Consider the following 14582-nt stretch of genomic DNA (forward strand, 5'->3'; position numbering starts at 1 on the left):
GGGGGGGGGGTCTTTGGTCCCAGACCGCAAGATCGGGAGGGGTCGGACCCTCCCCACCGCTGGCGTGTGCCAGCGAGGTTGCCCGGGCGCGTGTGGGTGCTCGCACAAGCAACCTTCCCAGCCCGTCGCTGGCCTGCGGAGTCCCCGGGTCACCTCCTTTTGCAACACTGGGACTGTTGGCCCCGTGCTCAGGCCGTAGCATCTGTCAGTTGGCTCCGTTTCCTAGGCTGGCTGCTCCTGCCCGAGTCATTTCCTGCTGCCTGAGACGTTTCCTGCTGCCTGCTCATTACCTGCTCAGTCCTCTCCCATTGCCAGGTGGGGATGCTGCTGCTTCCCATCTGCCTTGTGTTCTTTAGCTCAGGTTTCTGCTTCCTCCTGGCCCAGGGTTGGCTTAGCTTCAGGAGCTGAACCCTCCCGGTCTCCACCACCTGCTTCCTGCCGCCGATGCTGTGCCCTGCGTCGCCRGGCGTTAAGTCTGGGACCCTGCTAGGCAGTGGCTGGAATAACTTTCCACAGCGTGTCTGGTGGATTCAGCAGAATTGCTTACCCGCTTGTTTTAAGTTCCCCTGAAGACGATGCTGGAGCTGCATCCTAGCCCTGTGACTCCCCGGACTGGACGGGCTCGTGGGGAATTGGCATTTGCRTGGCCTGAGTGGGAGCCTGGGTGTTGGGCTCTAACCTGCTAAGCCAGGGCTGAGTGTTGGGAAGCTGCAAACTTCTGGCAGCAGAGCCCTCGCTGCGGGATGAACACGTCCTCTTTGGAGCCCGAGCTGAGCACCCCAGCAGAGCGTGGTGCTGCTTGRGGCTGGCCTGCCGCCTCCCCGATAGCTCACCTTCCCCCAAAGCTAGCCCTCTCCTCCTGTGTACGACGGGTCCCCGGTCGGAGGGTTTTGCTTGGGTGCCCCGGAGGCTGAGCTGGTTGTAAACAGCAGCAGGCGCTGGAATGACGCTGGGGAATGGTTAACGGCAGGAAGCTGAGTCAGCTTGGAAAGAACGTCTGTTAGGAACAGGAAAGAGTCGGGGTGCCGTGACCCTGGTGGGAGCGGGCAGCGGCACGCCATGGCGGGCGGGGGGCCGGCGCRTGGGCTGTGCTGCCTTTCTGCCAGAGCCTCCTAAGAGCCGATCCTTGTGCTGCTCCGGGTGATGGCTTGCAGACCTGTCGCTGTACTCACCTCGGCGAGAGCATAGGAGAGGAAAAGGGGAGCCCAAGGGCTTTGGAGAGGGGGATGCTGTTGTCCCAGGTTGAGGGGTAGCAGGCAATGCCGAGCCCGTGGTGATCCCTGAGCCCTGCTGTGCTGAGACCACTCCTGCTGTGATTCTCACAGACTTGCGTGTGCCCTCCATACCAGAGCTGACGCGCTGTCGCAGCCCGCTGCGTCCCTGTGGGCAGGGCCTGCGAGGTGGCAGTCATAGCTACCTGCGTGCTGTTCCTACGCTGAGAAGGTTGTGCTTGGACTGAGGAGCCCAGCAGTCTCCTTGGGGTGAAGCAGAAACCAAAGGGGGGTGCTAGAGAGATGAGAATGGGTGGTTTGGGCTGGCAACGTGGCTTGGGGCAGCAAGCATTTGTCCAGCTTGTCCGTAAGGAGTCCTGTGGCTGGGCAAAGCCGAATCCAATTGGGAGACCCTGTTCTGAGTGTGCCTGGGGGCCCGGAGTGGGGAGGACTAGGGAAAGGCCAAGGATGAGCACCCCGGTGGWGTGAGAAGCGAAGGTGGAGCTTGGTGGTGGCGTGGAATGTGCGGGAAGAGAGGTGGCAGTCCCTGGAGGGATAAGGGAAGTGAGCAGTCAGACGCTTGGCCCTTGCTGTCGGGACAAGGACCCTTCCTGCGTCGCCAGGGCAGAGTCCCTTCCTTCAYGGTTACGTAGGGCAACAGTGTGGGGAGCAGAGGAGGTCTCCATGGTGGGTGCAAGAGCTCAGACCTGCGTAAGGGCCACTACTGTAGGGTAAGCAGGGCTCTGTCTCAGCCGGCGAGATATGTTTGGAAACATTTTCCCCATCCTGGCTGTGCTTCGGCTCTGCTGCTTCCTACCTGACGCTGGCTGAGGCCTCCGGGCTGACTTGGAGCTCCAGACTGGGCTGGTGGGATGGGTAGCCAGGTCTCTGATGCAGCTGGGTCTCTGGCTCACCTAGTGAGATGGATCTTACCCCAGCAGCGARCAATGCTTTTTCCTGAAGCTTTCTTCTTTCAGCCCACTGTGGCTTTGCATCCCCGTGGGTGCCTTGCTTGGGGGTGGTGTGTTCCTTCGATAGCAGGCTTGGCACGTGTGCGCTTGCTGTTCCCTGGGCACACAGGTGCTCAGGRTGGAGGCTGCCCCGGGTACCCTGYGATTCTCCTGCCGTAGAGGCAGAGTCAGGGGCTCCTGGAGCTACAAGCTGTGCTGTTGGAGAAGCAAGCAGCTGGAGGGGTCCAAGGAGGGTGGTTCTCTCCGTCCCACTGCAGGCCGTGGAGCCATCCCTCCCTCCCTGGCTGCCAGCACTGTGACCTCTCTCTTCCATCTCCTGGCTGTGGGGTCCTTGGTGGTTGGCATTAGCCCCTCTGCCACTGCTGTTGGTCTTCCTCCTGCCCTGCTTCCACCCAGCTCCTGAGGGGCTGCTCGTGGCTGTGGTCTCTCCACATCCATGTGGAGCTGGCTGAGAAAAGCCTGCTCTGAAATGACGTGAGGCGGGGAAGGGATTTATTTATTTCTTTTTTCTTTTTTTTTCCTTTTTTTTTTGGTGCTGGCTTTTGGCTCCACTCAGCTGGAAGAGGATTAGCCCATATAAGGGAAAACTGCCTGCCTCTCCCACCACTTCCTCCCTGCTCCTTTGCTCTCCCTAATCCTCAGCTCCTGTCCTGTCCTGTTCTCCTCCCTCCTAGCTAGCGGGATCTCTGCAGCAATGTATGGTGGCCCTGGGGGCTTCTGGAAGAGGAAGGGTTTGAGGATGCAAGGAGGTGCCCGCAGCCTCCCTGACTGCCCTGCGTGCTTGCCAGGAGGGCTGCCGTGCGGGGGACGAACAGGCCTGGCTGGGAGCAGCCCTGGGTCCGCCTGGGCGAGCCGGGCTGGCCGCCCCCGCCGCGCGCCTGCCTCTGGTGAACCGTCGTGCCTTTCCGTGGCGTCTCGCCGACGTGGATGCGCTGCATCTCACTGTGACCTGGGGGCGGCCGGCCAGGCCGCCTGCTTCCCAGCCAGGCCAAGCTGGTCAGGATGAACTTGCGCAGCCCAAAAGATGCTCTGGGCTTGGAGGAGCTCAGAGCAAGTGCTTGACCAGGGAGGGAGCGGTGGGGTGGCTGCTGTTGCAGGGACAGTTCTTGGCTGCATGTCTGTAAAGAGTGGGGATACGTGGGTGCGTGGAGCTGCACTGAGCTCGGGGCCGTCGGCTGGTGGCCCCGGACCGGGGGGTGCTCCCCGTTCTCAGCCTCCCTGGATTTCAGGRCAGCTAGTTTGAGAGGCAGGAGACAAATACCCTTGCAAGCACAGGCAGGTCTAGGGCAGACCTGGAGCTAGGAAGGTCACAGGCCTGAGGTCCCTTCTTCTTACGCCCCAGCGCTCTTTGGGGAAGGCTTGGCCTGTCCAGCCTCTCAGCAGCCCCAAAGAGCTGTCGCATCCCCGTCACGTCCCCTGGCCCCAGCTGTCCTCTCTGTTTGCTTGCTCAAGGCAGCAGCTGTGTTCTCCRTAGCTTCTCCCAAAGGCAACAGCAAAGCGGTCGGCTGTAGGAGACACTTTACTGGCAGGTAGCTCCTTCGAGGACTGACGGCCGCTTCGCGAATGTGTCTGGCTCCTACCCCAGAGCAGAGTTTCCCTGTGGCCAGGCTCCAGCCTTTCACCACCCTTGCCTGGGCTCTGCCTCTGTCAGGAGCTGGGTGGGTACAGGGCTAATTACAACTGTCCGGGAGGAGATGCCACGGGCCCGACAGGCGTGAGCAAGGCTTTGAAAGCTGCTGGGCTCAGGCATCACTGGGAAAGCAGCCCATGGGTGGCTTGCCAGCACCCTTTTCACAAAGCCACTTTGTGCGTGTGACTCGGCAGGCATTCGCTTGCAACCATTAATTTGCTGCTGCCTGGGCAGGGCCCATGGGGCCCTGGTGTGTCCGGAGCTCCTGGCGCTCAGCTGTAGGCTGGGTTGGGCCCTTCAGCCCCTTTCCACCTCCCAGCTCCAGCTGTGGTTTCCGGCACGTTTCCCCTTTGCTGCTGGCCACAGAGCCTTCAAAGCCATTTGTTTTCCTTGTCCTGCCTCTGTGCTGACGTGGGCTTGGGATGAGGCTTTTTCTCCTGCTCTGCCGCAGTTTCTCCTGCAGAGGAAAGGCTTTCTAAGCACCCCGTGACCCAAATGCAGATCAGATCCTACCTAGAGCCCCCCAGGCAGGGTGTCTGCCTGGTTGTTTTCCTTCTCTTCCTCCTATCTAAGACTGAATTCACTTCCGGCCTCATGCTTTCGAGCAGCAGCTGAGATACTGGAGTCAGGACATTTCTGCCTGTTTTTTTTTTTGTGTTTTTCACCAGTACCTAACTGGGGTTTGCCCCCATGAGAAACTGGGGCTGCTCCTAGAACAGTGATGCTAGGCCGCAGCTAGAACTATGAGGCTAAAGAGCTGGAGAGTAGGTGTCTCACAAGCGCATGAGGGTCGTCAGGATATCTTCTGCTCCAAGATACAAGGGCATGGGCACCTCGACCTCCTYGGCACTCCTTGCATCCTCTTGCATGCTGTGCTGCTGGCTCTGCATCTTGTGTCCGTGAAATATATGACCCATCACCTGCAGAAACCTCCGTGCTGGAGCATGCAATCAGCAGCTTGTTTAGCAAACTGTCAAGGTCTCAGGCCCCCAGCGTGTGGCAGAAGAGTGTTTGTCTGTCTGTAATGCCCTTCTTGCACAGCTGCAGGAGAGCTTGACTTAACATCGTTCCTSTCCCTCCTCCTGCAAACACCCTGTCCCAGGTCCGCCAGGGCCTGGGTGAACGCAGGCTGTTGAGAGAGACTGTCAGTGTCTGTTTTTCTGGCTGGCAGCTCTTCCCAACTCTTCCTCTTGGGCTTGATCTGCACCAGGGTCCGTCACTTCCCCCCAAACCCTTGTTCCCACCCTGTGCGTGCTGGAGCAGGGCTTCCCGTGCGATTGGGCAGGACAGGCTGGCCATGGAGCCTTTCCTGCTGCGGTTCATGGGCACAGCAGGCTTCTCCCAGCCCAGTGCCATGTGGGCGAGCAGCAGACTGTGATTTCAGGTGTCCTGCTGATGCTCCTATGGTTTTGGCAAGCTTAGGTTCAGGCTAAGCTTAATTTTGTGGGGTCCTACCTGCCCTTCTTGCAGTGCTGAGCACTGTTCCCCTGTCCTTGGGGGCATGGAGAGGACCTGGTCTGACCTAGGCTGGAGGCCACCACGTTTGCTCCCCTAAGGCAGAATTTTGAAGCCTATCCCTCTCTGACCGGTGGGGACGCTGCACAGAGGACACTACGGAGCCAGGAGCTCTCCTTGGCAAGAAGCTAAGGGCTCGCAGAGCTGTGGCCTGGGGGACCTGCCCAGCTCCTTCCTCCCGCTGCTGCCTCACCTTGGGGGCTCTTGGGAGGCACTGTGGCCCCRCTGGCCGGCCTGATGCTGCCGCAGCTCCGTGGGGTGCTGAGCTGAGCCAAGCTGGCCCGTGTGCTCTAGGGCCCCACTCCTCTGCCGTGCAGGGCGCCGGCAGGAGACGGGCTGGCCCGCGTGCRAGGCGCCCGCCTTCCCTCGGCGCGGGCTTGGGGCAGCGCTGCCGCCGGGGCACGTGCGCGGTGCGAAGAGGACGAAGGCGAAGGATCTGCGACGCTCCCTTGTGTTATCTCGGCAGAGAGCTCCGAGAAGYGGCTTGCACGAGCTCCCTCCGGCTCCTCCCCGTCTCGCCAAGGGGAAGGTCCCGGTCCCACAGTCCTTGTCCTTGCAGCCGGTGCCCCTTGCCTGTAGGATCTTCCCCGGGGGGAGGGCCAGCAGCCTGGGCAGGCGAGCCCAGCGCGGGGCGCCGATGGGAAATGCGAGGCCCCCGCGAATGGAGAGCCTGGCTTCCTCCCTGGGAACGGAGATGCCTTGGATCCTCCCCAGCTGCTTCCCCCCTCTTCTGCCCGGGCGGGCAGAGGCGCGATCTCCGGAGGAAAGCCCCCACCTTCGCGAGAGGRCCTTTCTGGGCCTGGGCTGCAGCCCCCAGGCTTTTTCTGTCTGGGAGGAAGATGCTTGAAGCTTTGCAGGATGTGATAACCAGCTGCAGCGTGTCCGATACAAATTGTGCCGYGGGGCAGTGTGGCAGGGGGAGGGCGCTGGGAGGGAAGGCCGCTCGGAAGCGCGTGGGAACGCTCGTGCTTTGAACCGCTGCCGTTGCCAGAGAGCCGGGATCAGAGCGGGTCTGGGGCGCTTTCGGCTCTGCCCTTGAACCCTGCGGGCTCTGCTTTGGCCTGGATGAAAATAATTCCCTCCCTCTGGCCGTGCCTCCTAAGCCGGTGCAGGGAGGAGATGTGGAAGGGCGACGGCTCTGCTAGCCGAGCCCATGCCCGGGGAGCTCGTGCGCGCTGCTGGCCCGCGGCAAGCAGCTCTCTGGGTTGGTTTGGGGCCCTGCCCCGGCTTGCTCCTCGGCTCGGCTTGCGAGCCCGGCTCCAGCTTCGGGCTGGAATCGGGGCTCCCTGCTCTGGCGTGCCGCGGAGCGGGGGCAGAGCCTTCTCCTGGCTGCTTCCTTGCAGGCAGAGCCCCTCCGTACCAGCAATGAGAGATCTCGGCTGGGGGGGGGGGTTGCCTGGCCCCGCTCCCGAGTGCCCTGGCCCCCGTGCTTGGCGCAGGCAAGGGTTTCCCATCAGAGCCCGGTCCGGTGGCCCCGCGGGACCGGCGCTCTCGTCCTGCGGCGCGGACGCCGTGCTGCCAGCACGCCGCGGAGATGTGACCTTCTCGGGGAGCGATGGGAGCACAGGCACCTCGTGGGGCTGGGGCGCGGGGGCACTTCCACGCGCAGCGGGTTGGACGTTGCTTTGGGACACATCCTGCTTGCGGCTTTGGGCTCCCAGAGCTGCCGGCCTTCCCTGTTAGTGCTGCCCAGATGAGGCAGACGAGGCCAGCGTGGCAGCAGAAGACTGGCCTTGGGCTTGCACCCTCCTGCATGGGGTGCTGGGGTCCCCCCAGCCTGGGCACTGTGGCCTTGGGTGCTGGTTCCCAGGGGAGCTGGGTTGTCCAGCTCCCTTCTCTCTCCGAGCTGGGGGCTGTGGGCGGTGGCAGCGCCCAGCTGGCGCCGTGGGCGGCGGGGGGACGAGGGCAGTGCCGAGCGGCGGGCGCCGCGCGGCCGCGGGCACAGACGGCCCCGTTGTGCCGCGCGCGCGTGGGCGGGCAGCGCGCCCGGCGATCCTGGCAGAGGGTGGCACCGGGGGCCGAGCGCCGGTGACGTGCGCTGCAGACCCAGCTCTGTTTCTACCCCAGCTGGAGGCAACGCTGGACCTTGCCGAGCGGCGCCGCATTCGCTCGGCCATCAGGGAGCTGCGGCGCCAGGAGCTGGAGCGGGACGAGGAGGCGCTGGCGTCCAAGCGCTTCCGCTCGGAGCGCGGCAGCCACAGGCAGGACAACAAGGAGAACTGGCTGCGGTGAGTACGGCGCGGGAGGGCAGGGTGCGGGTGCGGGTGCGTCCCCTGAGCCCGCTGCACCCTGTCGCTTTGATGCCTTGTCCCCTGCTGCGGCTTGGGCAGACGTTGATGGGCGTGAGGGTGGGAAGAGCCTGGAATGAGGATGGTTCTGTGCGTGGGGGCTTTGAATTTATCCGGGCTGCCAGTGGGGGATTTGCAGCTGTGAGGGGACTCTGCTCCCAGGCACCCACCTCAAACCCTAGCTAGCCTCTCTCCTGCCCTTGGCCCTGCACAGGTCCCAGCAGCTGGAGGAGGAACAGCAGAAGGCCCTGGCCTCGTTATCCCAGAAACTCGAGTCGATCACAGATGTGGAGGAGCTGACAAAACTGGTAAGTGACCTCCGCTGGGTCACGGGCTGACCTTGGCTGGCCCATGCCCAAAGGGAAGGCTCCTGCCAGGCGGGGACAACGCAAGAAGTCTGGTGCCGTTGAGGCTTCCCGTGCTGCTCCTGCACGCTTGAGAGGCTGCCGCTCGGGACGGGGATGCTCACGGCRCGGCACGCCTGGGTCTCTCCCCCTGCAGCTGCGGGGGGCCAGYGAGTACGAGGAGCGCAAGCTGATCCGGGCTGCCATCCGCAAGCTGCGGGCTGAGGAAATCGAAGGTGAGGCACCGTCCCCGTATCCCAGGCAGGCTGAGCTGCTGCTGCTACCCCAGAGATGCTGGCACACGGCCAGCTCCTTGCTAACTGCCTTCATTTGCTTCCATCCAGCTGCAGCCCTGGCTGGGAATGTGCAGAGCAGCCGGAGGGATRACACTGAGCCACCAACCCTGCCTGGCAGCGCGGACAGCAGTCAGAGGGCTGACAGTGTACAACCAGCCCTGGCCAGAARTCGGGAGAGCAGCCAGAAAGATGAGGCCGAGCTCCCAGCTCGGGGCAGGAACATGGAGAGCAGCCAGAGAGGCGACACTGAGCCACTGACTGAGGCTGGGAGTGTGGAGAGTAGCCGGAGGGATGATGATGAGCCACCAGCCCTGGCTGGGAGCATGGAGAGTAGCCACAGGGGTGATGCTGAACCACTGGCTGCTAAGGAGTCTGAGCTGACCGAAGCTGAATGCTGTGTGGTGAGTGTGGAGGACTCTGATGCTGGRGGAATCGCTGCAGATTTTCCATCTCCTTTGCTTGTTTTCCATGTCCTGGCCTGCCTTGGACAGGCTGCCCCCAGTGCAGATGTGACTTACCTGCCTTGGGGCCTGGGGCAGGTGCCCTTGGCAGTACAGCTGGGGCTGGGACAAGGGGGTAGAAAGAGTCCACATCGATGAGGAAGGGCTGGAGCCAGGGACATGGCCAGGCACCCCGCGCTGGGCTGTGCTGGTATGTCCCCATCAGCAATGAGCTGGGGCTGGAGCTGGAAGCACGGCTGGGCACCAGTTCTGGGCTCTTCCCACGTGTCCTCATCAGTGGTGAGCTAGGGCTGGAGCCAGGAGCACGACTGGCTCCTTTTGCTGTGCCAGTGTGCCCTGACAGCTGTGAGCCAGGACCGGAGCCGACAGGGTTGGCCAGCCGTCCTGCACTGGGCTGGGCCAGCGTGTCCCTGCCAGTGATGAGCCCGGGCTGGAGCACGAGAACATGGCTGTGTCTGGCCTGCCTGCTGGAAGGCCCAGGGCACCAGCTGGAGACAGTGCTCCRTTTGGGCTGTGGCCTCCGGACGGGCTTCACCGTGGCCTTTCCTGCAGGTCCTGCTGAAGCCATTTTGGGAATGCAGCCTTGGCAGTGCTGGGCTGGGTCCACTTTGGCCAGGATGTGCTTGCTGGGAGAGGGGGGCAGCAGTATCTGCTGGGTGGTTGATGAGCAGAGAGGAGTGTGGGGCATCCCTCCTCACTGTGGATCTGGAGGGGACATATTCTTTGGGGAAGACTGCTGCTCAGTGCCAGGCTTTGACTGCTGCTCATCCTGGTGGTGGTGGTGGCTGCTGCCAGCAGTTATCTCGCAGAAACCTGAGCCCTGCTTCCTTCTCACCATGCTTGCTGTCATTGCTCACATTCAAGGGGTCTGGGCTTGGTGATGGTTCTCCGGGTGGGCACGGCTAGGGGAGGATGAGCTAGTGGAGCAGGCTGAAGGTCGGGCCCAGGGCTGGCAGGAATGGGTGAAAGCCCACTCATCCCTTTTCCTGCCTATGGTTTCCTGCCACATGGGCATAGCTCTCGTGATGAGACGAGGTCCCTGCGCACAGAAGCACAGCACAGGGTCTCCGTTCGGGGAAGAGGCTGGGGAAGGGGAGAAGCAGCTGGAAAGCAGTGGTTATAGCCACGACCGGGTGTGAAGGAGTGGGACCCCGCAGCACTTTCACATTCATTCAGCTTTTGCCTCCCCCAGGGCCATGGCAAAAGGCTTGTGGAGGGAAAAGCGGCCCTACTTCGCTCTTCACCACTCCTCCACCTTCCCCACCAGGGTCTGCTGGCACAGGCCCTGTCCATGCAGGGGTATTTCCTGAGCAGCCAGTGGAGCTGTCCCAGCTTATCCAGCTGCTCCTCCAAAACCTGGGGCTGTTTCTCTAAAATAAGGATCCTGGAATGGGGAGATTTGAGTACTGTTTTCCCCTGTACGCTTCCTAGGGAAGCCCATTCCCTCACCACCTCCACGTCATTCATGTCAGCACCTGGAGCTTGTGCTGCTCCCGAGATTCACGCTGTGCTACTTCCCTGCTGGGATCTGTTAGTCCTTCCTAGCTCTGCGCTGATGCTCTGAGCCCCAGTGCTGCTGCTTACCTGCCATTGCTCCCAGTTATGCCATTTGTGCCCAGTTCAGCCAGGACTCCTGCTCCAACTGATGGGACAAATGCACCCAGGATGCCGCTGGCTCTCCTCAGGCACTGGGCGGTGTGGGCCCCTGTCACCTGCATGTCCCTCTCAGGTTTGGGGGGAGCTTTCCTAGGTTTTGCTCCGACGACAGCGTGTAATCCTAGGCTCTTCGTGTTGGCTGAGTGAYGGGGATGCAGTGCAGGGCAGCAGAGGAAGCCCAGGGGGAACCTGGTACCTTCACTGCTCCCATCTGACCAGAGTTGCTGGGTGACACAGGCAGGGCCAGGCTGATATGAAGCCATGGAGTAGGTTGGAGCTAGATGCTGCCCTGCATCCTGGAGCTCTTTCTGGCTCTCTGGGGCTTGGGGAGCAGGGCAGGACAGAGGTCACTGGGCTGGGACTGTCTTTTCCACCTACCTTCTGGCATCAGTGCTGGACAAGGCTGGGAAATGAGCTGCCTCTGTGTGCCATGCAGGTGGCAGAGGGCACAGAAGGATGTTAAGAACCAGCTTCTGGCTCTRTGCTCTATTTCCTATCTCAGACCTGCACCGAGGGGTGACTGGAGCCCCAAGGATGCAAAGGGTARGCATGGGGTCTAGTCCTCCCATTTCAGCAGATACAGCCTCCCCGTCCCTTGCCTTACCAGCACTGCCTGGCTGCCCTGGTGCCATCTGAGATGGTTCAGTGCTGCAGCAGGCTGCTGGTGCTGGGCAGCGCAGTCAGGGAAAGGCAGGAGAGGCAGCAATGCTTAGGGATRCCTGCTCTCCCACAAGCCTTCTGCGGTTCTGCTGCTGCTGGACTCCCATGCCGGGTGTGGGATTGATGTTGCGTGTTGTCTGGAAGCCTACAGCTTACTGTGGTGCATGTACAGGTATCTCCTGCCTGCTGCCCTGGGCCAGAACCTGGGGTGCCTGGGTAGAGGCCACCACAGTCTGCAGCATCTCCCTGGCCTGGTGGCGGGTGCAGGCCAGTGACCGGGCTGGTGGAGATGGTGTTTCTAACGTACCTTGCATAAGAAGTTGCTTGGTCATCCTTTGTGGTGGGGAGGGGTGCGCCAGAGGGGCTGGCCTAGCTCTCACTCCTCACTCTTCCTAGGCCCATGAGCAAGGCAATGTAGTGGAGCAGGAGCACATCCGGACTGAGACCCAGGAGCTATGCAGCGAGCAGCAGAGAACACCTGAAAAAAGCAATGCCCAGGGTGAGTCGATGTGAATCCTGCTTTCTGTAGGCAAAACCCTGCCCAAATTCCCGGACAGGGGAYGAAGCAGAGCCTGGGAGTGCAAGAAGATGCTGCGGTCAGGGCTGGAGTGTATCCTACCTGGTGGTAGGAGAATGCAGAGGGTTGGGGGGGAGTCTCCTAAAGAGCCTGAGACTGGGGCAGGGGAGCCAGCCTTCTGCCTGGGGGCACTGCGAGGGGAATGATGCGCAAGCAGCTTGAGGCTTCCCCTCTAAGGAGCTTGTTCTCTCTCCTGTAGATGCAGCCTCTAGGACCCTTGTGCTCTTGGATCTGCACCAGGCCCCAGAGCCCCGTCCAGCCGTCGAGCYGGAGCCCAAAGAGCGCACTGAGGAGCTGGAGCAGGGCCAGCCATGCTCCGAGCTCGCTGCTCAGGCTGAGTTGCGGTATCAAGCTTCCTGGAAGGAAAAGAGCCCAGRCAGCCCCTCTGCCACGCGAGAGCCCGGAGCGGAGCAGCTGGAGACACCCCGCAGCGTGGGGGAAAGCTGCCGTGTAGAGCAGGCTCTTCTGCRACAGCCCTCTGCCATTAGCCAGGGCAGACAGGTACAGAGACACCTGCATTTCTAGAGGCTTAGACTTGGTGGGACCACCAGGACCGTGTGCCCCAGACCCTCTCAGTAGGGGGGCTGGAGGTCCCACTGAGCTGTGGCCACAAATGAAGGTAGCTTGATGACTCGTCTCAGCCTCGTGACTGCTCAGGCACCTGGCAAGGCTGGTGCTCGCCGCTCTCCGAGGGCTTTGACCCTGCTTGGGTGAAAAGCGAGGTTCGGCTGCTTCCCTCCCGCTCACCGCGCTGTCCCCTTCCCTCCCCGCAGGTTGTTGTCTGCGTGAGGGGCCAGATGCCAGAGAAGATGGGAAACCCTCCTGTGGAGAAGCAAGCAGGTAAGAGCGGCCCAGCAGCTCCCTTTGCAAGGCAGACCCAGAGAAGCACGCAGCGCGCTCGGCCGGAGCCCTCTCCCGGCCCAGGCAGCAGCACCCTTAGCTGGTCCCAGCAACGGGCAGCGCCGCAGGCTCGCGGCGMTGCTGCGCCTTCCCCACAGCAGCGCCGTGACCCGCCGGTGCCGTGGGCGAGCGGCGCTGGCTCCTGCTGCGCTGCTGAGGAGCGGGCAGCCGGAAGGAGCGTGCCGCTGAGCGCGCTGGGCAGAGCCGGCTCCGTGTCCCTGCGCCCTGGGAGGGAGGCGTCCCCCCGCTCCGGCTTGGGATGAGCTTCCCCGGCAGAGTAAACAGAGCAAGGGCAGGCTGTGAGCCCTGGGGACGTGACTTATATCCGCACGGATATGAGAGAGACTTCCCAACTGTGGAGAGGAATGCGATGGCAGGGTCAGGTCAGGCCGAAGGCCTCCGTGGCCAGTGACCTCGCTGCCTGCCTGGCCTTCCCCTGGCCAGCGTGCTGCCTGCCCTGGCCACCCAGTCCTGGCAGAGTGGGGTGCCAGGCGCGCTGTTTACAAGTCACCCAGCTACTGGCCAGGCTGCTGCAGGGCCATGAAAGGGAATCTGTGCACGCAACAAACTCCGGCCTTTTACATTCTTTATCCCAATAAGGCTGGGAGCTGAGCACCGCTCTGGCCCCATCCCCCCTGGGGCTGTGCTCGCTGGCCTGGCTGGGGGCTGAGCACCTCTCCAGTCCCTGGGTGCTTTTGGCAGGCTTGAGGCATCATGTTGCCCCACAGATGCCCTTGTGCCACTTCTGGGAAAGTCCTTCCTTTCTGCTGTCCCTGGTCTTATTTCCTCCTGGCACAAGTTCTCTGCCCCAGGCACCCGTAGAGTCATGGGTCCCACCTGCAGCAACCCTTGCAAGCGGGCCCCTCGCTAGCACTATGGCCATCCCACCCTTGAAGAAACCCAGGGAAAGCTAAGAGGGGCCGGGACTGCTGGCTAAATGGGAAGGCAGGAGCGAGGGAGCTTCTGGGCTGGGCTGGAGCATGGCACAGCCTCAGGGCAGAACGAGTGCTGGGGGCAAAGCGGCGGCCTGCCATCACCCGAGGGGCTCAGGCCAAGACCTGGCTGCTGGGGAAAGGCCAAGCCTGTTGGGTGCCAGTCRTGCTGCTCCTAGCCGGAGCCGATGCCCGCTGGGTGCAGACTCGGCCTCCGTGCGCTGCAGCACCGTTGGGTGCTGTGGTGGCAGCCGGTGGGCAGTGGCATGGGTCATTCCCGGCCTTCGCACGGTGATGGCGTGCCCTCTCGCTGCCCGGTCCGGGCGCTGGTGCACCGGCGCTCCCCCCTGCGCTGTCAGATTTGGCACTGCAGAGCCAAACCCTCTGCTGACCAGGAGCTGCTCAGGGTGCCGGGCGCAGGGCAGCCCATGGACACTGGCAGTTGTCGGTGCCGCAGTCTGGGAAGCGTGAGGTGACCCCAGGAGAGACCTCAGGGTGCTGTGCTTGGCGGTGGTGGGATGGTTGACAACGCTCCCCTGCGCTGCTCTGACCCTCTGCTCCCTTCGGCTTATTGCTTTGCCTATCTATGAAAATGGTCCGTCTCTTCCCGAACGGCAGTGGCCACCCAGCGCGGAGCAGGGACCCCGGCTCGTCTGAACACTCACCGCTGGGAGCAAGCGCCTTCCTCCCTGCGCCCGGCCGGCCGCGCGGGTAAGGTCCCTCCGCTGGGGGTGGCTGTCTCTGCTCTCGCTGCGCTTCTCGGTGGCGGCGGGTCCCCCGCAGAGGCCGGGGGTGATGAGAAGCTCCACGGYGGTGGCAGGACGCTACGCGGCGGATGTCGCTGCTGGAGCGAGGCCGATCTCTGGCCGCCTGCACGGGGAATGTTTGCTGCTCCCTCTGCTCCCCATGGGCTTGTCGCACCTGTGCATGACCCACAYGTGCTGCCGGCAGTCAGGGCCCCTCCGGGAGCCTGGCTGCAAGCGCTGCCGGCGCTGGAGGGGCACCATGGGGGGCTGCGTGCACCGCGGGGGCGCCCGGGGAGGCTGCGTGCAGCACGGGGATGCCCTGGCCAGGCAGGGGGGGCTGCGTGCACCTCAGGGGTACGGCGAGTGGCAGCGTGCATCGCGGGGGCACCCGGGGC

The 14582-nt window shown here is 62.8% G+C and overlaps 1 protein-coding gene across 1 annotated transcript in view; it reads left to right on the forward strand.

Annotated features, from left to right (window-relative positions):
* Positions 1–14582, forward strand: part of SMTN (smoothelin) — a 27613-nt gene that overhangs the window by 2010 nt on the left and 11021 nt on the right. Inside the window, exons 2-10 of the mRNA XM_085317061.1 lie at positions 5645–5730; positions 7011–7555; positions 7830–7923; positions 8117–8195; positions 8304–8656; positions 11429–11531; positions 11809–12110; positions 12383–12449; positions 14060–14458. Of these exons, the coding sequence (XP_085173187.1) occupies positions 5645–5730; positions 7011–7555; positions 7830–7923; positions 8117–8195; positions 8304–8656; positions 11429–11531; positions 11809–12110; positions 12383–12449; positions 14060–14458 (2028 nt within the window). The remainder of the gene's footprint in view (positions 1–5644; positions 5731–7010; positions 7556–7829; positions 7924–8116; positions 8196–8303; positions 8657–11428; positions 11532–11808; positions 12111–12382; positions 12450–14059; positions 14459–14582) is intronic.

Source organism: Rhea americana, unplaced genomic scaffold (genome assembly GCF_003343005.1).
Source record: "Rhea americana isolate MKP2758 unplaced genomic scaffold, rheAme1 scaffold_489, whole genome shotgun sequence".
NCBI lineage: Eukaryota > Metazoa > Chordata > Aves > Rheiformes > Rheidae > Rhea > Rhea americana.